Below are 24107 nucleotides of genomic sequence, written 5' to 3'. Positions count from 1 at the left end.
GCGGCGATTGGGCAGGCGGGGACCGGAGGGTGACGTCACGAGCTCCGGTCCCGGCGGCAGAAATAGGGCAGCCGCGGCGGCGGTGGTACGGCAGCGGCGGCTCACGGAGCTGGAGCCGAGACAGCCTCCAGCGCGTTCGGGACCCGCCGACAGCCAGAGAGACCGACCCAAAGACGCGGGGCCGGGTCGCCGCCACCGCCACCGCCTCCACGGGCGCTCCCGTCCGCCCGCGTCCGGCCACCTGGTCTTCCCTCGGCCCCGGCCACCTCAGGTACGCGGGCGCGGGGAGGGTGCCAAGCCGCCGCCGCCACCAGCCGGTCCCGCTGCGCCCCGCTGGGGTCCCGGCGCCCGCGGCCCCGCGTTTCCCTGCAGGGCCCGGCGCGGGCGCTCGCTTGTCCTCACCGCCGGCGCCGGAGAGCCAAGTTTGCCCGCCTGGCGGGCGGCGGGCACGGGACCACGAGACTCGGGCTCGCCCGGGCTACCCCGGCCCCGGCCAGGACTCGGGGGAAAGGCTGGGGCGCCGAGGCTGGTGGCCCGGGTCTGCAGTAGGTATCGGAGTGACCCGGCCGGAGCGCGGAGCAGAACCGCTCCCGCCGAGCCCGCTGCCCGCGCCGGCTCCGAGACCCCGCAGGCGCCGCTCTCGGTGCTCGGGCCCCCGAGCGGCCTCGGCGAGCTGGGCGAGTAGCAGCCCCTCGGCTCGGCTCGGTGCCCTTGGCCCCGCGCTGGGGTGCGGAGCGGGCGTCCTCGCTGCCTCCTGCCTCCAGCTTTGCGGGGAAACTTGCGTGTGCGCGCTGCAGCCCGAAGGGCCCGCTGCGCCCCGCCTGGCGGTCGCTCCCCCGAGGTCCGCCGCGTCTGCACGTTGGGGCTCGGCGGAGGCTGAGGAGGGGGGACCGTGGCACCACCTCGTTCCGCGAAGCCCGTGGCTCCGGTTCTGTCCAGCTAGTCTCTGTTCCAAGAGAGCGACCAGTGTTCCCTGCCGGGGGGTCACTAAGGAGCAGTTTGTTTGGGGCACGCTCGGGCAGGGAGCTTGGTGCTAAGAGAGCTTGTGCGGTGGATGATCTCCGCCCCTCTCTGCACCAGCGAAGGACACCTATTTCAAGTTTGGGGGGCACCTAGGCGACGCAGACAGAGCGCTGCGCTTGGGGCGCTTGTCGCCCGGAGTTGGGGGCCGAGCGCAGCGCGAGCCTTCGGGGCCCCCTTGAGCTGACCAAGCGGCGCCTCCGGCGCACTCGCCCGCGGCCTGCCACCTGAGGACTTCGGCGCCCGCCACTCTAGCAAGGGCAGAAACCCGCTGGAAGCAGCAGGATTTCTCGCAGTGCCCGGGATGTGGCACGCAGCCCGTGCAGTGCGCAGGTGTGCTGAAGTTGCCGGGGCCCCGCGGAGTCGGACCCTGCTAGGTCTCTATCTCGCCCTGCTAGTCAGTCCCCCTGCGCTGTCCAGCCGACCTCGTTCCCATAACTGTCGCCGACATTGATGAATCGCGCTGCCGTCGCTCTTCTCCGCTCTCCTCTAGGTGTCGCTTCCTCCGAGGTTTCCCGCGAGTGAAAAACAGCGCCAGTAGCTTTGATCGGTTCCCTTCCTAAATTTATTGCAAGCCTGTGCACGGGGAATTGTGCTAGATGGGTCCCCGAGATAGAAACATTCGTCCACATTCTGTGGGCCACACGTAAACAGAATTTCATTAGGAGGTGGCATGGTAACTCTTAACCAAACGTGCACTGGGCATGGGCCTATATCACAATCTCTGAGGCATCGGGAAGACATTCCGACGTTTCTCGAAGATCTAAAGTTATTTTCCCACCACCAGGCTTAGGGGAAAGTCAGACATGACTTTTAGCAGTGTCCTGTCAGTGCTGGAGTGGGTGGGTTCCTGTGCTTGCCCCTCCCGGCTCCCAGGACAGGCTCTGATCTGGGTTGTTGTCAGGTGGAGGGCTCAGCTTGGGAGTAAATGGTCAGGGGAGTAAATGATGGAGCTTCTAGGACACCAGAGCCCCAGCAATCCTAAGGCAGTAGCTCAAACCACAGCCATGAACCAATGCCCCAAAGAGCCCATGGCTGCTTCCCCTCTTGGTTTTGTGAAAAGGCACTGCAGCATTACTACAGCATTTCTCTTCAGACACACTCAGCTGAATGGTAGCTTTCTTCCCATCCTAGGAAAAGAGACAGCCCCTCCCCCAAGACTTTAGACTGAGCCAAAGGTCATGCAAGATGATAGCCTCCTTCATATATACCGTAATGTGTTAATGTTCCAGTGGCTTTTTCCGTCTTAGACATTTTTCACCACCCTCAATTTTCCTTAATCTCGGGAAATCTGTTTTTATTCCAGAGAAGGGCCAGCCTATTCCCATGGGCCTTGGGGGAACTTTTGTCCCTTGTGCTCTGTCCTGGAGGTGCGTGCGTGAGGGGTAGGTTGGATTTTTCTACTTTGACCCATCAGTTGCTCAGGATTCTTCTCTTAGTCTCAGAGTTGCAAGATTTTTTTTTTTTTTTAAGTGATCTTCATGTTGTGATCTTCTGTTGGACTTAATACTATATTCCAGAAACAGGTCATTGAGTAGCCAGAATTTCTTAGATCTTTAATTCCTACTTTACCTTTCTTGGTATGTTTCTGGAAATGCAACCTTCTTGTGTTGCTGTGTGCAGTCAAGTGTGTGCTTACTAACTTGATGAAATTAGGAAGTTATTTCAAGAGCACATATGTCCTTACATTTTCTTTCTCTTAATGTGTAACACAAGGCATGGAACTTTGAGTAAAATAGAACTCCTGTTGGGAGAACGTGGTACTTAAGCAGTATAATCTAAATGTTGAAATGACGAGGGTTCCTGGAACTCACAGGTGTGTGGGTTAAACTTCCTGGTATATAGAAGTGTCACAGATTGATACATTGCACACAGACTAATTTAGACATTCAGTTTAACAAATGTTGGAACAATTAACCAAAGATAAAGAGCAGATAATCAATGGGAAATGCAGTGTAACTTCATTATGGCTTGCTGCAGGGGTAGCCTGATATATTTCCATGCCTAAGTTCCCTGGGTTGGTATTTGAGGGGCTATCTTAGGAAGTTTGATCCCCTTGTTTTTTTCTTAAAACACCTGGATATCAAAACTAGGGTCCCGAACCTTTCAGAAGAAATTAATGTGTAGCCTCATGGTGTTGGGTTAGGGTCAATGTTTTTTTTTCTTCTTCTTCTTCTTTTAACACTGGGTAGACCTACTGGAGGCTGCAGGATTTTGGTGGTCTCCAGGTGGTTTCCATTTGTTGATTGCCAACATCCCATATGCAAAATGCAATGCTCCTATAGTAATTGGCTAACGCATACACTTGGTTAGTTGGAAAGGTTGGAAGTTGAGGTGCCTCAGGGTCCCAAACCGTACTGTTCTCTTTAAGGCTGGGGTGGTATTGCTTGGTTCTACCAAAGCATCTTCATGATTTCTGGTCTTGATGGTTACAAAGAGAAGCCATTTCCATGTGACTAATCTGTAATGTCTAGTTTGGTAACGTTCCCATGTTCTGGGAGAGACGCTGAGAGAGAACTGGTGAATAATGTCTCTAGAAGCTCTCAGGGTCTGAATTCCCACTCTTCCCAAACAAGGCCGCTTCCCAGAAGAGAGAAGCGAAGTTTGTATCAGAACCATTGCCAGTTTAGTGTCCATGCATCTCTCTGGCCTCTGACCCTGTTCAATACCCACCACTTGCATGCTGGTGTGTCTTCTGTGGTGGGGCAGATTTGGAATCGACCTCTTCACTCCTATTTCTCCCTAACCACTTGCATTCTTACATCGCATTTTTCAACTTTCTTGAAAAAGCGAGTCAGTTTTCCGAATGTCACATCATACAAATTGGTGGTACCTCTATGATTTTAAATACAAGTAATAGCACAGGTAGTGGCTTATAATAATAAAACCAGAAAAATCCTGTACTGTACACACAGAGCTGGTAGATGATCTAGTAGGGCCCATCCAGCACTAAGAAAAGCAAAATTAATCTGATCGAGACAGAATGCCAGCATTCCGTATGTGTTTGTGATGAGGTAAGAAGCAAAGCCGTTGCCTAGGGGTCAGGATGCCTGGTTTCAGTCTACATCTGGCTCCTGACTTGGCTCATACATTGGGTGAATTCTCTGACCCTCCAGGCTTCTGGTGTCCTATCTGGGCCGCAGCTAACCTAGCACCTGATTCTCTTGAGCATGGGGAAAAGTGAGGCTTGGGTGGAAAACCTCCGAGGAACTAGGTCTTAAATATCAAGTCATTGTGCATTATGGGTTGTTTGAAAGAAAAGGCAGTCCCAGCTCTTTTACGAGAACAATCTCCAATAGATTTATAGCCAGTCTTAGGACTCTAACATGGATTGAATGAAGCTTATAAACCTAAATAGATCTCAAAAGGAACTCGAGGTTGAAAAAGAGGGTTTGCGATATTATAGCTGGTACCTTCCCATTTCTATAATGAGGAGATTCTTGTATTTTCTTCTGTCTGAAGATCAATAGGGCTATTTGAAGGTGAGGAGTAATGAGTCAACAGGTCTACTTCCCTCAAAGTGACTGTCTTCACCATGCTGGCACTCCCCATCAGCTGAGAGGCATCCTTGCTGCCCAGCATTCTGTGCATCTCCTCCTCATTTCTTTCTTTCTTTTTCTTTTTTTCGTTCAACTACACTTCTTCCTGCCCATAAAGACAGCAGCTATGAAAGCTGAGGACCGTGTGCCAAGTGGCCGCATTCCGGGGAGGGGCGCAGCGAGGAGCAGCCTGGCTCTTTCCTTGTGCTCTGCTCCTCTGGAGGAGTGCGGGTCATGGCAGCTGTCAGAGGAAAGGAGAGGCTCGGGATTGCCTATCTTGCTCGACCTGGGTTTTCCCCATCTTGCTAAGAACAACTGTTTATTGAAACAAAATACTGCTAAGTATTGAGAGGCCGCAGAGGGGAGGATGTGAAGAGCGCAGACGTCTCGCCAAGTCCACCTGTGCGGCTTGGAGTCCCAGCTCTGCCATTTATATGCCACATGGCTTTGCAGGGTACTTAGCCTCTCTGTGACCTGTCTGCTGTGTCATCTGACTAGGGGATGACTAATGCCCTCCTCATGGAGCAGAAGGGAAGACAGTGCGTTAATACCTGTGAAGTGTTTAGAATAGTGCCTGACACACATTACTCTTACATAAGTGCTAACCAAAGAGATCGCTTCTATTTGGTTATTAGATAGGTCATCAAAACTGATTTAGACCCAATATTCTTTTTTTGTGAACCGAACCATCATAAAACTTGAGTTGTAAATTTTTAGGCTGTTGCTCCTGCAGGTAAAATGAATTGTCAAACACAGTGAGTGTAAAATGACATCGAACATGCATCCACCGTGCAAATGAAGTCCCATCTGGTGGGACTGGTGGTGGTCTGGTGGTGGCCAAGCTGAGCCAAACGTTACAAAGAAGCTGGAAATATTTCAGTAATTGACCTGGCTCTTGTGTTTCCTTGTCTTTAAGTCTTTGGGGAACCTCAGCGCCAACCAGATAAAACCAGAGACGAGTCCGGGTGCCGCAGGGCTGGAGCCCAGGCTTCCTGAAGCACAACTCAAAACAGCCGGTTTAATACCACAGGTCTGGGGGCTCCCTCTAAAATAGTTTCCGAGCTTGCCAAAATAACAATTGAAACGAATGGATTTTATTTTAATGCTATCCATTAATAATAAAACATCAAACATAATTAGTCCTGGATTACTAGGCAAACTGAGAACTAAATAGTCGGTTTCGTGGCTTGAATATTTCATAACTCCAGAAATTGACATTTGTATGTTAAGTAAGTTTTGATTATTTTGCTGTTTTTGGTTTATTCAGGCTTGAAAGCATGAGAAGGGAGAAAAGAAGACCTTTTGTACGTGTGCTTCCCCACGAGCACTGTTTGATAGTGGATAAGTAGGGAAGAATTACCAAAAATAAAGTAGGAAGTAGTGTCTTTCTAGTTCTAGCGTGAGTATTGGTATTTTTTTAAAAGATTTATTTATTTTAGAGAGATAGCATGCACGTGCCTGAGCAGGATCGGCAGAGGAAGAGAGAGAATCCCAAGCAGACTCCCACTGAGCACAGAGCCTGATACGGGCCTTGATCTCATGACCCCAAGATCATGACCTGAGCCAAAACCAAGATACCCATGTGCCCCTCAGTATTGGTATTTAAAAAAAAAAAAATTCCAAAAATCTAGTAAGTGCTTTCTGCAGTTCCAGGCACATGGCTCTGCGTTCAGAAGACAATACTTGATGGAGAGTAGGGAGTTGCCCTATTTATTTTCAGAAGAACTGGTGGCAGTTTTTATTTTCTTTTAGTCCTGAATGTGATTTTTTTTTTTCCTCCACACTCCGCAGTCCGTGTGAAGAACTCACACACTGTAGCCAGAGCCCCGATCGGGAGCGTGGGCTCGGGGGGCTGCCGGGAATGCTCTAGTTCTGTCCCACGTAGCAGGGCACACGGCACCCTTGCCCTCAGCTCTGCCTCCTTCCGAGTGCAGAGCGGATACTGACAGTGACGAGACCATGACCTTCATACTGTGTTTACTGCCCACTCAGACTACTGCCCTGGTCGCTCCAGCTTTGCCAACAGATGTCAAAGATGAAGAGACGGAGAGAGAAATGGAAGCCTGTGGACTGTTTGTACGACAAGAGAAACATTTTCTTTAAAAGACTGTCATGACTTACACCCTTGCCTTTTCTGAGGCCAGTGTTAGATGGCATCATTTTTAGCCTGACTTCTCCTTCCTGTGGGCCTTTCTGTCTCAAGTGAGGGACATAAAGCATATCTGGAAAAGCAGCCAAAGGAAGCTGGGAATGTGGTAGGAGTGAATTTGTTTGGTGGCGCTGGTGTCAGCAGCAGTGATGGTGGGATGCCTCCAACCCTTCTTGTTCAAAGTAGGCATCCTCCAAAGCTCTTGCCATGGGGGTGAGCAGGGGTGGACTCCTCCATCAGCTTGTAATGTCTGTCAAGCAGCTTATCATTTCTGATGGGGACACCTGCCCTAGACCAGTTCGAGGCCAGATCACATGGGGTGCTGGCCTCCAAGGAACTCTGTGTCTTCATCTCCCTGGCCATAATCAGGATGCCGTGTGCACCACATGCAATTAAGCACTGAATTGTGTGGTGCTCACAGAAATCAATAACCTCTCTGGTTTCCTTGAGTACGAGTTGTAAATACTGCACGATGAGTTCTATCTCCCTGGCTGCATTTCTTAGAGATACTGAAATCAAGGTTGGAATGTTTACAGTGCAAACCTTAAAAAAAGAAAAAAAAAAAAAAAAACGGTAGAGCTGCTTGGACACGTCGACTAGCCTGTGTCCTTGTCCCATTCGCAGCCCAGCACATGACAGGGAGTTGGGTATCTGGTGTCGCTGATCCTTAGTTTTTTCATCCATGTACTTCTTTGATTACTTTGAATTGCCCATTTCTTGTCTTCTAGGACTTCAGACCTCTTACCACATGAGCTTCAGGAACCACCTTAAAGGTCATTGAAATTCCGTTATCCATTGGGTGTTTGAATTCCTCTGCAGGAAGGAACAGTCTTGAAAGGAAAATATTGAGCCTTAACATGCCCTTTGGAAGCTCGCCATCTTGTAAACTGAGTCATCAGCCACAAACAGGGCGCCACACATTTAACGTAATTCCTCCTCGGTATTTCTTGTGCACTAATTGTGTGCCCAACCCCCAAGGCTTTCTGAAGAGACTGAAGCATGGCTGTGTGGTAACTGAACAGAGTGACACAGCTCCTCCACCCTCGCTTGTTCTTGTAGTTAGAGTGGTAGCTGGTGTATTGGGTGGGTTTCCACATAACCGCTAGCATTTTTAGAGTTGTTAACTTTGTGTCTGATGCTGACTTCTTCGACCCTCACTGCAACCCTATGAAATACCTACCGTTGACCCGGTTTTAGAGGTGAATCGACTAAGATTCAGAAGTACTAGAACTTCTCCAAAGTGGAACAGAAGGGTTGCTGGTAGGATTTAAACTCTGGTGTCTCTGATTCTGGAGTACAAGTTCTCCCTACCCGCCCTGTGACGTGCTTATATTTTGCAATGCTTAATTCTGAACATTTGTCATTTTCTCAACAGAGTCCACGAAATGAAACCAGGACGCTTATGGCTGCATCTCGTGCTGCTTGGGGCCTCTCTGCCCTCTGGGCTGGGATGGATGGACCCAGGACCCAGCAGAGGCCTGAACATGGGTGTGGGTGAGCCACAGATGGAGGTATAGTCACATAACTCCTGATAGGACACTTAAAACTTGCTGCGTTTCAGTATCAGCATATCTGACTTCTTCTCTACCTTTGGTTTATATCAGTTAGATTGCAGTGTGAATTTAAATTGTTCCCCCTTGTTGGTAGGGGACAGAAAGATACAACATGCATTGGTCTGGACAGGAGGTTTTATATCATGCTGTAAGTAATAGTCTAAAATCTCTGCAATGCTGAAAATGTGTTCTAAAACCAAGCTTTAGTTGAATGGTTTGTCTTCCACAAAGACCCTCGAGAGAATGGCCTTTTTGTATATTTAATAAAACTCTGAAAATGCAGACTCAATGGTGGAGCACACCCATGTGAATTAATGAAGTCTTTTAATTATAAAATGTGTTTTAAAAGAGAGAGACTCCTTTTCACGTACCCAGATAAAAAGAACCAGGCTGAGAAAGAACTGGCAAGTAGGGGTCCTAAGGGAGACTCTCTTAATGAACAGATAAGAATGATTAATGGCATGTGAGGTATATATAAATGCTACTAAAGTGCTTGAAAAACTTATTCTCAAATGCCTCCCTAGAGAGTCTCGATACACTGCTAATTGCTTAGCGAACTTGGTCTTAAGTACTGGAGAGGATACATAAGCTGCACCCTAGCCCTGCTCAGGTAGTAGGCCTGAGGAATTCGGGGCTCGTGAGGGGAAAAGTTTCTCTGCAGAAAATGCTTTGTATGTGCCAGACCCTAAGAAAAGACTACACCCTTCATTAAAGCTACCTGGGATTTTCTTGATGACACGGTAAATACACAGTCTTACCCAACAGCTTCTCAGGCCATTTCAGCTTGCACTGCCCTCCTGGTACACGCCCTACCTCTTGTCTGTGTGCTTGTTTCCTGTCCTGTGGAATGAGAGAGAAAAATTACCTCCAAAAGCCAACATTACCAGAGAGTGAATAATGACACACAGTGTATGGATGGTAGGATTAATGCATGATTTGATCAAAGGACATGATTTCTTTCTCATTATTACTTAATCGTAATGCAATCCCAGACTTACAAACCTTAATCTCTGGGGAGCTTCAGAAGTTGTTGAATGCCCACGTTTGCTGCTGAGGTTCACGTGGCTTCCTTTTGTGGTGAGCAGATGATTGAAGAGCATCACTATCTCTCCCATCACAGTCCATGAAGGATGCGACTTAATGGTCTTTTGAAAGAGCCTGGAGGCTGACTTGCTAGCCAGCACAGCATTTCCCATATGGGATGGCTTAATCATATTCACACAGAGGGAAAAGGATCCTACAAATATATTGTTGAATATTTAATAGCAAAGCGAACAGGCAAACACACAGATAAGCTTTTTTTAGTCTTCTTACTATTGGGGCTCATTGGCCCACTGTTTTAAATTGCCTATTTCAATTAAACGAGTCACACCAATTAAGGTAGGATTTAGCTGGAGGTAAAGTGAAGGTAAGTTAATATCAACCGAGGGCATCTTTGTCTTAGCTGCTAACAGCCTGACACTTGGTGCACCATCGAGAGAGAGCAGATAGCGCTCATTCTGAGGCAGGAAGGCTTTTTGTTGGTTAGTTTTGGGCGTGTTGTTTTTCTAACCCCATCAGGACAGAGCCCAGGAGATGAAACTGTCTCCCAGTTCCAGGCCTCATGCTGCTTAGGGAAAAGGAAGTGATGCCCATATAGACTCCAAATGCAGAAGAGCTGCCCTGTTGATCCAGTGTTCGTGGTGGATTGCATTTTTGCCAAGTGTAATAACGTCTACTCGTGGAGTATTTTACTTTTATCAATGATGAAATGAGCTGATGACCATGCGGATGGGCCTAGGATACGGGACGGCCTCAGCAAAGGTTCAGGCAGAGCAAAACATGGATACATAACTGAACTGCTTGCTGATGCTGCCCACGCTCCATGTATGGCCTCTCTATGCCATTCTTCACTAGCATCCTCATGTCTGGGATGCTGTCGCTTCTTCCCCCATGGCTGACTCCTCTCCTCCAAGGCCCAGCTCTGGTTCTTACTTTTCTCTGGAACTTTCTTTGAGTACGCTTTGGTCACATTTGATGTCTTGTTCTGAACTAGTCCTTTTTTTTTTTTAACTCATATTTTTACTTTAGCATACAGAGGAAGCCTATGTTATCTATGTTTCTCTTCCTTTCTATGTCTAATAATTTTCAGAGCAAAGGAGAGACTCCTTGTGTTTTTGAGTTGATCGGTATTCAACATTTAGTACTAGTCGTGAAGTCACTCTAGCGCTTTCAAAACTCAGTCTAGACAGTCAGTTATTTCCATGTGTGATAACCCTCCCTTGCACAGCAGGTGCATGTCCAGTGGGGACATGAATGGTGCCCCCAGCCATCCTGTAAGCAGCTTGCAGGCCAGGCTTGTCGCTCATCAACGTCCAGGGTGCTCCTTGTATGTTAGAGCTTCTGGGCAGTTTCTTCTTTGAATTGCAGCTATTAATGCATCCAGAGCTGACTGCCAAACTATACTAAACTCCTCTCGCAGTTTCCTCAGACCGTCTTACTTTCTGGAAGAATCATAACCAACTGAGTTTCCTGAGACTCCATAAATTAATCAGAAAACCTCTTCAGGACCTAAGTGGTAAAATGTTTCTGTGTATGTTTTCTTCCTGCTAATAGTACTTTACAAAAACATTTATTGACTTCAGATTTTTAAAGTACTTGGAAAGCGTTAATAAGATTGGACTTCCCTTTAAAGTTATTACACCAATTACTTGAGTGTCCTAAGGGTAAGTAAGAATTAAATGACCAGTGCATGTGTGTGTTCACGCATTTTTAAAGCAATGATAGCATATGTAAGTTTTGTTAAATTATTGTTTTATGTACAAAGACTGCAGTTGAAATAGCTTCAAGGAGTTTATCATTTTACAAATGTAGATGAAAAGAAATGGAGCTGGGTGGAGTGCCTCTTTAATAAGAGCTGAGTGGCAGACTGTGGCGTAGAATACTAATGAACTTCTGAATTCAGAGGAAACAATTCTGAGACCTATGACTCAACGAAATTCTAAAATAACTAAAATTTCTCCCTTTCCCCTATACTCTGGCCAAGATAAATTCAGGACTAAAATCAGTATTGGTAGGATTTTATATTTGGGGAGACCAGGAAAGTGAGAGGGACAGCCCCAGGGACCTGCCCCCTTCTGAGGGGCAGACATTTGTGGGAGGGTCCCCCCTACCTTTGAGCCCTGGATGCTGTGCTCCCACCGTTCTCTGGGGCCTGGGAATGGATGGTGGCCGTTCACAGCCTTATGCGTCCTTCATGTATTCTGCTGTGCCTTCTCTACACTGCTCCGACCCACAGTTTCTAGTCCTGCACTGAATAACTACAAATGTGGAGGTTCCTTTAAAATTGTTAGCCTCATATGCCTCAGTGCTTACAGACGAGGGAGGGGCTTTGAGATCAGATACCCAATGTTTTCAATGTGTGCAAGCTCTCAGAGGGAAGTCTTCGAGGAATAAATGTATCCGGTGGTCTCAGTAATCAGGGTGGTCACCCACCTCCCTAACCCCAGGAGTCAGCCTAAGAAAGCACAAAACAGCCCTTTGCCCTTCCTGCACGTGTTGGTCCTAGGTGCCGCTGACTGCACTCAGGGGCGCTCCCGTCCCTGGGTCAGGGTGGCTTCTAATGCAGAGATCTGGAGCGCCCTGGCTCCCTTTTATATTGGTCTGGCGTTGAGGAGGATGGGGGCTGCTAAGCCTGGGCACTAATTTTTTAAAAAGATTTATTTATTTGACAGAGAGAGACACAGTGAGAGAGGGAACATAAGCAGGGGGCGTGGGAGAGGGAGAAGCAGGCTTCCCGCCGAGCAGGGAGCCCGATGCGGGGCTCGATCCCAGGACCCTGGGATCATGACCTGAGCCGAAGGCAGATGCTTAACGACTGAGCCACCCAGGTGCCCCCCGGGCACTAGTTTTTAAAAAATATTTTTTTTCTTGAATCAGTGTCACTGTTCTTATATAGTTGATTGAATTTAAGACAATGCTCTTTCTAGTTATGGTCTCCTCCCCACCCCCAACTCATGCCTCACTCTTCTGATTGGTGACTGGGAGAGTAGCTGATCTTCTTGTAGGCTTTGAGGCATCCATTATTCACTTCTCCTTCCTCTTGCCCCTCAGTCTGTGGGTGTGGGGAAACCACCTCCCTTCTCCCTGTGAACAGCTGGGGTCCGGGCTGGTATTTTCTGAACCTCATCTGTAGACCTGTGCTCATCTCTTATGGATGTTTTCTGTGGAGTCCCCATTCCTAGACACTCAGCGGTGCCAACTCTAGCATTTAACTGGCTTGCCACAATGAGCTTCTGGGTGAGCTGTCTGAGCAAGAGGCCTGAGTGAGCTTTCCCTGGGGTGTGGGACTGCGGGCTGCACCCCTCTTGGAGGATCCAGGACCTCTGTGCAGCTGTAGAACTGGCATGGGGGCTGGGGGGCGGCTTCTTCTCTGATTCTGGAATATTCAGGCATGGCTCTCTACTGATAATTCTCTGTCAGAGGGTGTGGATTTTTAGTTTCTCAGCTCAGGTTGGGAGAATACAACCTGCCATCTGCAGATGTGTAAGTAAATCCATAGTATTCTTGGTGGAAGATGGTGGCAAGTACTCCAAGTTCCTGGGGGAGGGGGGTGGAGGAGCTGGTTCCCACCTCTAGAGTTAGTGCGGGCTGTGCCCTACACCAGGCTCTCTTGAACTTCAGTGGGCTTGCAAAGAGCCGGGGGTCCTGTTAAAATGCTGATGCAGTAGATCTGGGTAGGTCCTGAGATTCTGCATTTCTCATCCACTCCAGGTGAGGCTGATACTTCTGGTCCCAGGGGACGCTGGGCAGAAAAGGCATAGAGGAGTCCCCCATACCCTGCCTGCACACATCCAAGAAGGAGATTCCGTTTGGTGATGAACCCCAGCCTTTTTTTTTTTTAGCTTTTGTCAGTATGATGAGGCTGCCTGTCATCAGCAAAAGGAGAGGAATGTACAGGCTGCAGTCCTGCTGGGAAATAGCTTCACACTAGGCGGGCAGGTGGGCGAGGGGAGCGGTGGAGTGAAGTAGCCTGGCTTTCAGAGTCTTTTTCACCTATTTTGAAGCTAGCAGGTGGACAGGTAAACTTGGTTCTCTGTATGCAGGGTTCCTCACTGGCTTGTGGGTAGGCGATTTAAATCCTGAGGGTCTGCCCACACTCCCGTGCTCCCACCCATCACTGTCTCCCTGTCACCTGTACTGGTGTCCTGCCCAGTTCCTGTCCCCAGGGCCCAGCCAGGCTCTTCTGGGGATGCACCTGCCGGGCTGGTGTGGTGTTTGAGGGTCTTGTTTATGTGTTTATTCTCGGACAGGGGAAGTCACTGTCTATCTTCGCGTTGGAGGTTTCTCCTCTCTCACTGCTCCCGGCAAGCCTCCCCCCCTGTACCGGTTAGTGCACTGTGGGCCCCTGGCGTAGTTTGAGATCGTAGTCAATAGAGTTTTCGTTGGCTCTGAAAAGTTCTGTGACCCAGGAAAATGAACATTTGTGAGTTCACAGAAAGCCATTATTCTTCTTCCTCTTAATTTAGCATTTACTCATCTACTTTTTTTTAATGCCTCTGCTGCTAAATAATCTATGCTTCTGTAGGAAACTTTCCACCCTTGCAATCAGGACATCAGGCCATGTGTTGTAAATGGGGCTCTGATTTCCATTTTTCGGGGAGTTGGCAGCATTAAATCTGCCAGGCCCCAATCATCTGCTTGATTTATTCTCTATGACTTGTGGGTTATCTCTCTTGTTTACCATTTAGAGAGAAGTAAATGCCATGATGGTGTCAGACAGACTCTAACAGGCTCCACGTGAGTGGGCTGTATCTTCTGTCCTGCCAAGCCAGGGCCGTTGTCCTTCTGCTTCCGCCACCGTGGTTTCTGCTATGAGTCTCCTGGGCCTTGTCTTGTCTGCAGCCACTGGGGGGATGGAGGGCACGGGTGCCAGAAACGGAGGGGATAGAATGAGATGGGCCCTGTACTCAGAGCAGGTAGCACCTGGGCTACCTGCAGTGAGACCCAGGTACACTGGTGTGGGGAGGAGGAAGCCTGCCCCTCTGGCCAAGAAGCCACCTGTCCATACGGCCTGGCCTCTCTCTTGATGGGTGGCCACACATACTTGCTTTTTGGCCTTAGGCCTTCCCTTGGGTCCGGAGTCATGGACCAAGAGAAACCCCATCTCTTTCCTCCTGATCCTGGTCCCGATACTAAGAGGTTTTTTTAAAAAAGTAAAACCTGGGTATTCTCATTGAATATTTGGTCTTGATGGAGCCACCAGCCAACCCTGCAGACCAGCAGCTCCTAGCCCCATGCTGTGCTAGGGTGTTGCAAGGACTATCTGAAATTCAGAAAATAAAATTAACTTCACTTTAGTTTAATTTTAAAGTCTGTTTCCCTGACAGCACTTCTGGGCTTATTAGGGAGTGGTGACGCAGAATCCAGCTGTGAATAAACCCCCGCAGGGTGGAGGGGGGGGGGAATAGAATTCTGGTGGGGGCCTGTGGGGGAGGGGCAGCTAGTGGTTTACCTGGGGCTTCCTCCTCTCCTCCCAGGGATGGTGTCATACTGTCACATTTTGGAGGAAGCAGCTCCCGAGGGTAGGATCTGTGTTGTGGTCAGGTCAGACAGAAGTGGAAGGGGGCAGTGGGGATGGGAGGGGAAGGGTGGAGGCAGGGAGCTCTGAAGTAAGTATGTTTGTTGGGTCGGTTAGTGAGTAGAAGTGCCCAGCTCTGGCATTTGAGCTGGAGACAACACCTGGCATGTCCCAAATGCTAGTGAGCCACCTGTTTCATGGGCTGGTTACCTCTCTGCAGTCCAGAGTAAAGCCCATTAGCCCTTTGACCCACTTCCAAGACTTGAAAGATGCCCCAGTGGGGAGAACCAGGCAGAGCCGCATAAGCCCCCTAGAAACCTTCTAACTCAGAAGTGCAGTCTGCCCAAGGCAGCGTATTTCTAGATGAGAACACAGGATCTCATTTGGGTTCTGTGTTCCAGGTCCAGCCTGGCACAAACTAGCTCCATGGACCTGAGACACTCCCTTGTACTCTCTGGCCTCTGTTTACTCGTGTGGAAAGTGAGAGGGTAGCCAGGATGCCACCTCAGATCGCCTTCAGGTTGTCTACCCATCTTAATTTTATGGCTGCTGAGTGGGCCTTTTACACCATGTGATGAACATTTTAAGTGTTGTTTCTTTATTTTTGTAAGGCCCTCCAGCACATGTGAAGTTGGAAGGTTTGGCCCATCCTTGTGTGTCTCAAGTCACCTTGTGTGTTCCCATTTGGGAAGAGATAGCAGGGAGGAGTTTGACTGGGGGGGGTGGTGACCATTTGGGGTCTCTTTGACCACCGTTGCTCTCCCGTCCCTCTGTACAGACCTGAGTTCAAAGAAGGCTTTACTGGGGTGCCTGGGTGGCTCAGTTGGTTAAGCATCTGCCTTTGGCTCAGGTCATGATCTCGGGGTCCTGGGATCGAGTCCCACATCAGGCTCCCTGCTCAGCAGGGAGCCTGCTTCTCCCTCTGCCTGCAGCTCCCCCTGCTTGTGCACTCGCTCTCCCTCTCTCTCTCTCTCTCTCTCTCTGACAAATAAATAAATAAAATCTTTAAAAAAACAAACAAGCAAAGAAGGCTTTACTGCAGTGTGTGCTGATGGCACAGACTCGGGCGCCCTGCGGGTGTCCCCCAGAGGGGGAGAAAGTCCTCAGAATACTGAGCTGGAGAGGAGCTTGAACGGAGCTTCTTCGTTGTGTAGCAGGGTCTCAGTATGTACTGTGTGCCGGGAAAGCACCCAGAGAAGTGGCTCCTAGACTTTCTGATCTCACAGAGTGGAGAAACGAAAATTTTATTTTTAAAGATAAAGGTACTACCTAGAACTCCTGTTACCTCCTTACTCATGTTCTTATTTATTCATTTTTATTTATGCAAGAAATGAAAGGCCATACTCCCAGAACCAAGGGCAGTGCGTCCCCCAGAGCCTCCCACTGGCACATTCTGCGTTGCCCGTGTAGGTGTCTGAAGACCTGTCCCAGTGCACCTGTGGATCACAGAAACGTTGGTCTAAGATCATTGTGAATGGAGGCCCATAGAAGCACCTGGTCGTGTGGCCTGGCACTTCCTGGTGAGCTGGGGTCCAAGCCACACTGAGATGCCAGGTCCCCAGACACAGGTCCAGTGTTGTGCTCTGTGTTATCTGTCTGACTTTCAAGGCTGGAAAGACGTAGCTCCACGCTAGGGAAGATGGGTGCTCCTCCCACAAAGAGGCCCTTGTGCCCTCTGCGTAGGTGGGGGAGTCCGCCTGCACAGAGGTGTTCAGTGTCCCATCCAGGTCCTTCTCTCTGTCAAAGTGACAGGTGTGTCTGGGTTGTAAAGGAAAATTGGGGTACGGGGTTTCTTGTTCCTGGTTGTTAAAGTTTCTTCGCCATCTCTTTAATCGGCTCATGAAAAATGGCACACCACTGGTATTTGGTTGGTGGTGTCTTCTAATAAAAGGCAGTTTTATTTTTTTTATAATTTTTATTGTTATGTTAATCATCATACATTACATCATTAGTTTTGGATGTAGTGTTCCATGATTCATTGTCTGTGCATAACACCCAGTGCTCCACGCAGAACGTGCCCTCTTTAATACCCATCACCGGGCTAACCCATCCCCCCACCCCCCCTCCCCTCTAGAACCCTCCATTTGTTTCTCAGAGTCCATCGTCTCTCATGGTTCGACTCCCCCTCCAACTTACTCCCCTTCATTCTTCCCCTCCTGCTATCTTCTTCTTCTTTTTTTTTTTCTTAACATCTCTTGCATTATTTGTTTCAGAGGTACAGATCTGTGATTCAACAGTCTTGCACAATTCATAGCGCTCACCATAGCACATACCCTCCCCAATGTCTATCACCCAGCCACCCCCTCCCTCCCACCCCCCACCACTCCAGCAGCCCTCCGTTTGTTTCCTGAGATGAAGAATTCCTCATATCAGTGAGGTCCTGTGATACATGTCTTTCTCTGATGGACTTATTTCACTCAGCATGACACCCTCCAGTTCCATGCACGTCGTAAGGCAGTTTTATTTTACTCCTACTAGAGGTAGAATAGAGAATGGAGGATGAGTGGCCCATGTGGTTCAGTTTTTCCCTCAATCAAAGAGTGCTTTTCACCTCCATTGTGCATGGGGGAGGGCTGAGGACAAAGTGGTGCTGGTGGGAGGCTGGTGGTGGCCAACAGGGAACTGCCTGAGAGACCGTAAGTTCCGGGAAAGTACCTGGTAATTGCTTGATGGTTCATTTGGAGATCTAGTCCTTGGTTTTCCCCTCTCTTTGCTGTTCCAAGAGGGTGTTGAGTTCAAGTTGAAATCTTTCTGGAGGTCTCAGCTAGAATACAAACCTTGCCTCTGTTACTTTTGTTAAAATACTGTACAGTCTAAGCTTTTAGTTATTCTGGGTCTAGACTCAGGAAGCGTGTATGTGCGTGTATATACTTTTCAGAGTTGAGAAGGGAAGCAGTTGGCCCTGTTTCTCACAGAAGTCTTCCCCAGAGAACACCACTGATCACCCGTGAGCCACTCACGTCGTCTGTAGTGGCTCAAGAAACACTTCTGCTGGCCACCTACTCCTCCGTGAGGGTCTTGGCAGCCCGGCCCAGCAAGCGCGGTGAGAGCGGCCAGCTTGAGGAGCCGGGACTCGGCCCGAGCCAGGGGCCCGGGCCTCTGAAGCATGGCTTGCTTTTCTGACAATACCCCTCTCCTTGCTCAGGCTGAGTCCTTCTCTGAGCTCCTGGTAGCCTGGCTGCCAGTGGGGCGACCTCCAGCTGCAGGCAGCTCTCTGGGCTCTGAGGAGAAATGGCTGCCGTCCTCCCCGCTCTGCTCACCAAACTTTGTACGTTCTACCTTTCCCCTTTATCCTCCAGTGTAGTTACTGTTTTAAAACCCAATAGTTGCTTCTTCCTGCTGAGGCCGAATCACCCGCTCAAACTGGTCCTTGCGTGCTCTGTTCCCAAAGTATCTCCAGTCCTATCTTTGCCTCAGTCAAGGTGACTTGACTTTCTAGGACCCCTTACGAAAGAAGCCCCGGGAAAGACGTGACTGTCTTCAGTGTCCACTTAGAGTAGGGTCTTGTCCCAATTCCCAGTATCCTCACTGAATTAGTAGAGGCTCAAGAGAGTCCTGTAGGCTCTGAGTGTGGGAGGGGGTGAAACCCCTGACCTACTCACAGTCCCCTCTCCACAGTGGTTGCGGGTGCCTGCCTGGCCCCGGCTGTCCCTCCTGCCAGGGAGCCAGCTCGAGTGTGGCAGGCACATCCCAACCTCGCCCCAAATGGGAACCCAGAGAATGAAATGTAAACTCCAGCAGGATGTTCTGTTTGTGTTTAGAATTTTCAGCGTTGGCAAAAATAGCCTGTGGCTCCAGGGGGAGTAGCTGCCACGTGGCCCCACGGAAAGAGGAAGGGATTGAGGGCAGTGGGAACGGGGTTCTCTTTGGAGGTGTCATTAAATGGGTGTAAGGCTCTAGGTGGTTTTCTTGACACTAGTCTTAGGACAATTGGAATAAAAACTTGTTTAAGCTGTTCTGCCATTCACATGTTGCTCTCTAAATGAAGAAAACACAGCCCTTTTCCCACTTATTTCTAGCCTTGCATTTAAAACCTGCTCAGATACTTCCTCTATAGGAAAGACCTCAGGTTTCTGTGGTTCTGCTGATGCCACACCTTGTCTGTCCCTTGCAGTGAAATAGGCTTTGATGTGGGCACGCTGGGAGATGTCAAATGGGAGCGGCCTGCCAGACAGATGTTCTAATTGGAGTGCTTCTAGAATATGCCCCACGGTTCCGCCTTCTCCTTCTCCACTCTTTTCTGTTTGGTTGTTACATATGCTGTTGTTTTCCCCTTAGCATTTGGCTGTGAAGAATGGGATTCTCTGCCTCGTGCTTGGGTGTTCATCCCCTGCCCAGTATAGCTTAAGAGTGTGTCTTTGTGTCCCCAAACAGAACTTCCCACTTGAAGAAACGCCTCTCAGGACGCTATGTAACTACCCAGTATGGGTATCTGGGTCCTGGGCTGTCTGGGTCACCTGGGACATCTGGTCATCTGTCAGCTCGGGATTGGGAGGGGGTCAGAGCAGTTGACTCTTGCTGAACAGAAGCTGCATCAGCGGAAGGAATTAAACACCTGTGTCAGTTGTTGATCTTTTATTACCTGTGCATAGTGATCAAGTTAATTTCTCACCTGTAGCCTAAAGGAAATTAGGTACATTTATTGAGTAATAAAGAAGGAAGTAGCTCCTGCCTTCCCTAGCCCCATTCCTTCACCCCAGCCTGGGCAGGATGCTTGTTCTCGTGGTCCACACCCCCCCTTAGCTGAGCGGATGTGACTGATGGCAGATCTACTGTCACAGGTCGGTCCGGACCCATGACTTGATGCTCTTGAGCCCTCAGACGGTGGGTTGGAGGCTAGCAGCAGCTGGAGTGTCAGAGTGTCCCCCACATAGACTGGACATAGCAGTGACTGCAGTAGCCCCATGGGGTCCAGGGCTCAGAATTTCAACCAGAGCACCCCCAACCCCACAAGCTTCCAGAACTTGTTCACCAAAACAGGGCTCTATACCCTCTCCAAAGGTGGTCCTACCTGATGCGACCACGTCCTTCTTGTTGGCCCAGTGCCTCCCGGATGTCCCCCCACCCCCGGAGGACGAGGCTGGCTGTGGGGTAGGGTAGCTGCTCATGGAGCTTGTGGCGCCACAGCAGGGGCCTTACCAGCCCAGGGCCTGGACTGTTCTACCCGAAGACTTAGCTCTAGCACCAGAGCCCCGCCCTGAGCTGCGTGTCTATGCTTGTCCAGCTAGGTTGCATCCATTGGTTTGGTAACTTTTAGTAATGAAAACACTTCTGTGGCCATGCGGGCTAGAACAAAGCTATCTGTGACGCGTTATACATTGTAGGTGAATATCTATAATAAAATTCAAACCTAATCTCATTCCAAGTGACTGTTCTTAGGTTACAAGAAAAGATGGTCATGAGCGGCAATCTCCAGGAAATTCCTCTGCATGGGCAGATGTCTCACCATGGGATTATGAGAAAGGGGAAAGAATAACCACAAAGAGCCCTTTAAGAACTCATCTGTATCCTCGCAGTATGCTGGGCAGTTAATAAAAGTCCTGTTCCGTCAGCAGTGTGGGCCAAACCGTGGGTGACATGGGAGTTTCGAGTGGAGAGGTGCTGGGGGGAGTGGGGTTGGGAAGGACCTCGTGGAGGTGGGAGAGCCTCAGAGTGGCTGGTGGAGATGTGTGCGGGTGGAGTACTTAAGTATGTCGGGAGGAGGAAGCCTGGAGTATAGATGGATGTTGGCATAGGACCCTATCTGGTGGGAAGGGAGAGAGAAGAGATGTGGGGTGGATATCCAAGCCCCCAGTCAGAGTGATTGATCGAGGACTCTTTGATGGCCAGGAGCAGAATCACCTTCCTCTGTGCTCACGTCCAGTGAAGGGTTATCCTGGGGCCCCGGAGATGTCCTGGAGTGCACCACAGGCTGCCTGTCATCTTGCTACTTCCAGCCGCACCTTCTCCCATTTCTGTTTCTCTGTCCCGTGCCTCTCCTCTCATGGAGCTGTACATGCCTTCCTATGGCCCTCACGCTGGACTCTTAGGCCCCTGAGGCCCTGGCTCTGCTCCCCCACAAACCTACAGCTCCAGGGCCTGGGACCGCTCAGCCCGGCGCTAGTCTCTGAGAACCTGGTTGGCGCCACTTGGAGAAGCCAGAAGACAAGTCTGGCTTGGAGAGAACCTGGTTGGCTCCACTTGGAGAAGCCAGAAGACAAGTCTGAGGGGACATTTGGGAACTCTGAGCAAGGGTATGGGAGCAGGCCTGCGAGGCTCTAGTGAAGGGGTGGGAAGGCAAGTTAAAGTGGGGAGAGAGGTGGCGAGGCTGAGGAGCCCACTTCCACCCTCTCAGTACTCTGAGCAACAGGAGCTGAGATTTTCCCAAGTATAGGCAATTTATGGAGTTGAGCTTTCCAATCTTGAACGCGGGGAAGGAGGTTAAGACGGCCTGCCACGTGGTCTTAATTCTTTGCTCTTGTGCTGTCTTCCCTCTTGGTTCCGTTTGACTCACTGGTGCCCTCCCCGCCACGCTCACCACACCAACCTGGCCTGTGTGCACGAGGCGGCTCAGAAGCCCAGCCTACCCATCCCTAGGTTATCCCAGCAGATGGGCTCTCCAAAATGCCTGACCTCCAAGGGCTGACCCACGTCTCGCCAGTCACCCCCCTGACCTCCCCCCCGCCCCACCTCCCGAGGCCTGTGCTCCTGACGCCCAGGGCCCGTGTCCACACCCTGCCCACCAAGCCGACTGAATGGGGGAGTAGGCTGTGGGGCTTGACTGTGGCCCCGTGACTCCAGAGTCCCGTAACCTGTGGCTGGAGGAAGCTCCTTAGTACAGGTACTTTGGGGTTTAGCTGGAATTGTTTTTTGGGAAGGAAGGGCTCCATATGGGGGAGAGTCCTAGCTTCTCCAGACATCTCGTCTAAGAGACTCTGCCGCCCTATGGAATCCAACGAGCAACATCACAATTAAGCTGTTGTGGAATAAGTAGGCCGGTCATCATGGAAGACAAGATGCGATAAACAACCTCCCAGTTGTGGGGCTGAGCTTTGCTCCCAGCCAGGTGCAAAGTCTTGTTGCATTAGGAACTATTTTTTTTTTCCAGTGATGTTTGTTTCTGTATAACCAAGAATTATGGAATATTAGGGAATGAGAGACACCTCACAGATGGGGATGACAGAGGAAGGTGGCCTTTGGAAGTCTGAATGACCCTTCTCATCCATTCCTTACAGGAAAAAGGAGATTCTTTGTAGGAATTCTGATTCCTGATACAGAATTCTCTGAATTCCATAGCTATTAATGATGATAACATTAATAAAGGGCTACCATTTTGTCAAAGCCTTAAGTGGATTACTTCACTGACTTAAAAAGATTCTGTGAGGTCCTATTCACTTGCTTATTTTAAAGATCTGGAAACTGAGGCTTCAAGAGCGTAGGTGAGCTGTTTGAGGTCTCTCGAATTTTACACAGTGGAGCTAGAGTGGGCCCCTGGCGTTCTCATTGTCCCACCTAATGCTCTTAACCACAGCCTTGTGTTGTTACCACCCATCTACACATATTTTTGAGGCTAAGAAAAGGACATTTGATGGCACGGAGCTTTGAAAGCCGCAGCAGACCCTATCACATCAGATAACGCTTCCCCACCTCCCAGGGGGCAGCAGAGCTTGAGGTAGCCTCGGGGACCGGGCTGTGGGGCAGTTTCTTGATGGTGCCTGTGGGGAGTGGCAGAGCGCGTCCTGCCCTCACTCACCCCCTGTCCTCCCAGCACGCACACCTTTTTCTTCCCGTCTCCTGTGGTGGGAAAAGGCCTACAGGGAAGCCACTGATGCTGGCTGAGTGAACAGGTCTTTGACTCTTACCTCCCAGTTCTACCAGGGGGTCTGGTGGGACCTTGTAGCCATATGCACACACCTAGTGTGTGTCCCCTGAGCATCTGCCCCCATGTGGGGCACGGCCTGACGAGACCCACTGCTGTGCTTGTGTCTGTGGGGTGGTGGGGGTTTGGGCTCTGGGTGGAGACCTAAGCGTGATGATGTGTGGTGGTCTCTGTTTCTGCTTCTAAGAATTGGCCTTGGGAGGTTGCCAAGGGTCAGTAAACGCAGTCTCCCTTCCAGAAGCTGGGCTCTGGGGCCTGGGCGAGGAGGCAAGATTCCCTGTTGTGGTGACCAAAGTGGTTACTCTTAGATAAAGGTTGTGGAGGGTCAGGACTCCCAGTGGGAAAATGCTGGTGTTGCTGAGTCTTCCACTGGAGCTGGAAGAGAGCGAGGAGAGTCGGCGCCGGGTCCCAGCCCGACGCAAGCCCTGTGCCTGCTGTGGAGACGCCGTCGTGGAAGGTGGCGGCCGTGACCGTCCCAGAGGCGGGAGTGTAGGGCAGCCCCAGGCATGGAGGGTGTGAAACTTGGTCAAGCTGTGGTGGTGGGTTCCTCGGAGGCACGTCTGCCTCAGCTAGGTCGGTGTATATACCCCAGGAGCGTACAGCCCCCACCCCATTGGATGGCCATGGCTGGCCAGTGTTCAGGGCTGCCTTCAGGTGAGGAGGCAAGGTCAGCTCCATAGGCAGGGCAGGTTACACGACGGACTCCAAGGGGAAGGAATCCTGGCATTTAGTTGTGCTGGAGCGAGAAAGTCAGGCGTGACAGCCTGGGGTGGGCCTAAGAAGAGGTGGGAGGGGGCCGCTATGGCCGGGTGCTGATGGTCTACAGTTGACATATACCAACCCCTGGAGACTTCCCACCACTCTATCCATCGTTATCATTGCTCGCCTGCCTTGGCTCCAGAGGCGCTGAGACCTTGCCGAGCGCTCTGGGCCCTATAGTCAGGGCTGGGCCACAGGGATACCTGACATGCCCAGGATGCTGTCTGCGGGTGGACACTGGTGAGCTACAGCTGACATGGGGTGCTCTTGGCTTCTCTCTCACTTCTCACCACCATCTCCTGGCCACCGCCCTGAGTCTCCTCTTAAAGCCAAGGAAACCAAAGCTCCCAGAGGCCAGCACCTTGTAGCCGCTTACTCCATGTGCCGGGGGGCCCGTGGCTGCACAAAGCCAGCTCGAATGCTCCAGGCCAGCCAAGCCATCTCTCCCTCTTTGGAGAAGCCTGTCAGCGCCGGGTGATGAGCCTGTCCTCCGCCTCCTGCACCCAGTGGCTGCTGAGCTCTGCTGAGACCTGCATGGTGGGGTGGCATCACTGCCTATGGAAACAGGGTACAACCTGCCTGGGCCATCTCCCTGGCTTTGCTTAATCTTGCTGGGAAAGAGAATTGGCACCACTCTGTACAGTTCGTGTGCCCATGACACCATGTCCTC

The 24107-nt window shown here is 50.4% G+C and overlaps 1 protein-coding gene across 1 annotated transcript in view; it reads left to right on the top strand.

The window, feature by feature from the left end:
* Positions 1–166: 166 nt before the first annotated feature.
* The window catches only part of FSTL4 (follistatin like 4), a 403664-nt gene continuing 379723 nt past the window's right edge, over positions 167–24107 (top strand). Inside the window, exons 1-2 of the mRNA XM_027607114.2 lie at positions 167–271; positions 8084–8219. Of these exons, the coding sequence (XP_027462915.1) occupies positions 8094–8219 (126 nt within the window). The 5' untranslated portion in view covers positions 167–271; positions 8084–8093. The remainder of the gene's footprint in view (positions 272–8083; positions 8220–24107) is intronic.

The sequence above is a fragment of the Zalophus californianus genome, chromosome 5 (genome assembly GCF_009762305.2).
Source record: "Zalophus californianus isolate mZalCal1 chromosome 5, mZalCal1.pri.v2, whole genome shotgun sequence".
NCBI classification, from domain to species: Eukaryota; Metazoa; Chordata; class Mammalia; order Carnivora; family Otariidae; genus Zalophus; species Zalophus californianus.
The sequence above is the reverse complement of the archived record's forward strand: the minus strand, read 5'-3'. Positions and strand labels throughout refer to the sequence as shown.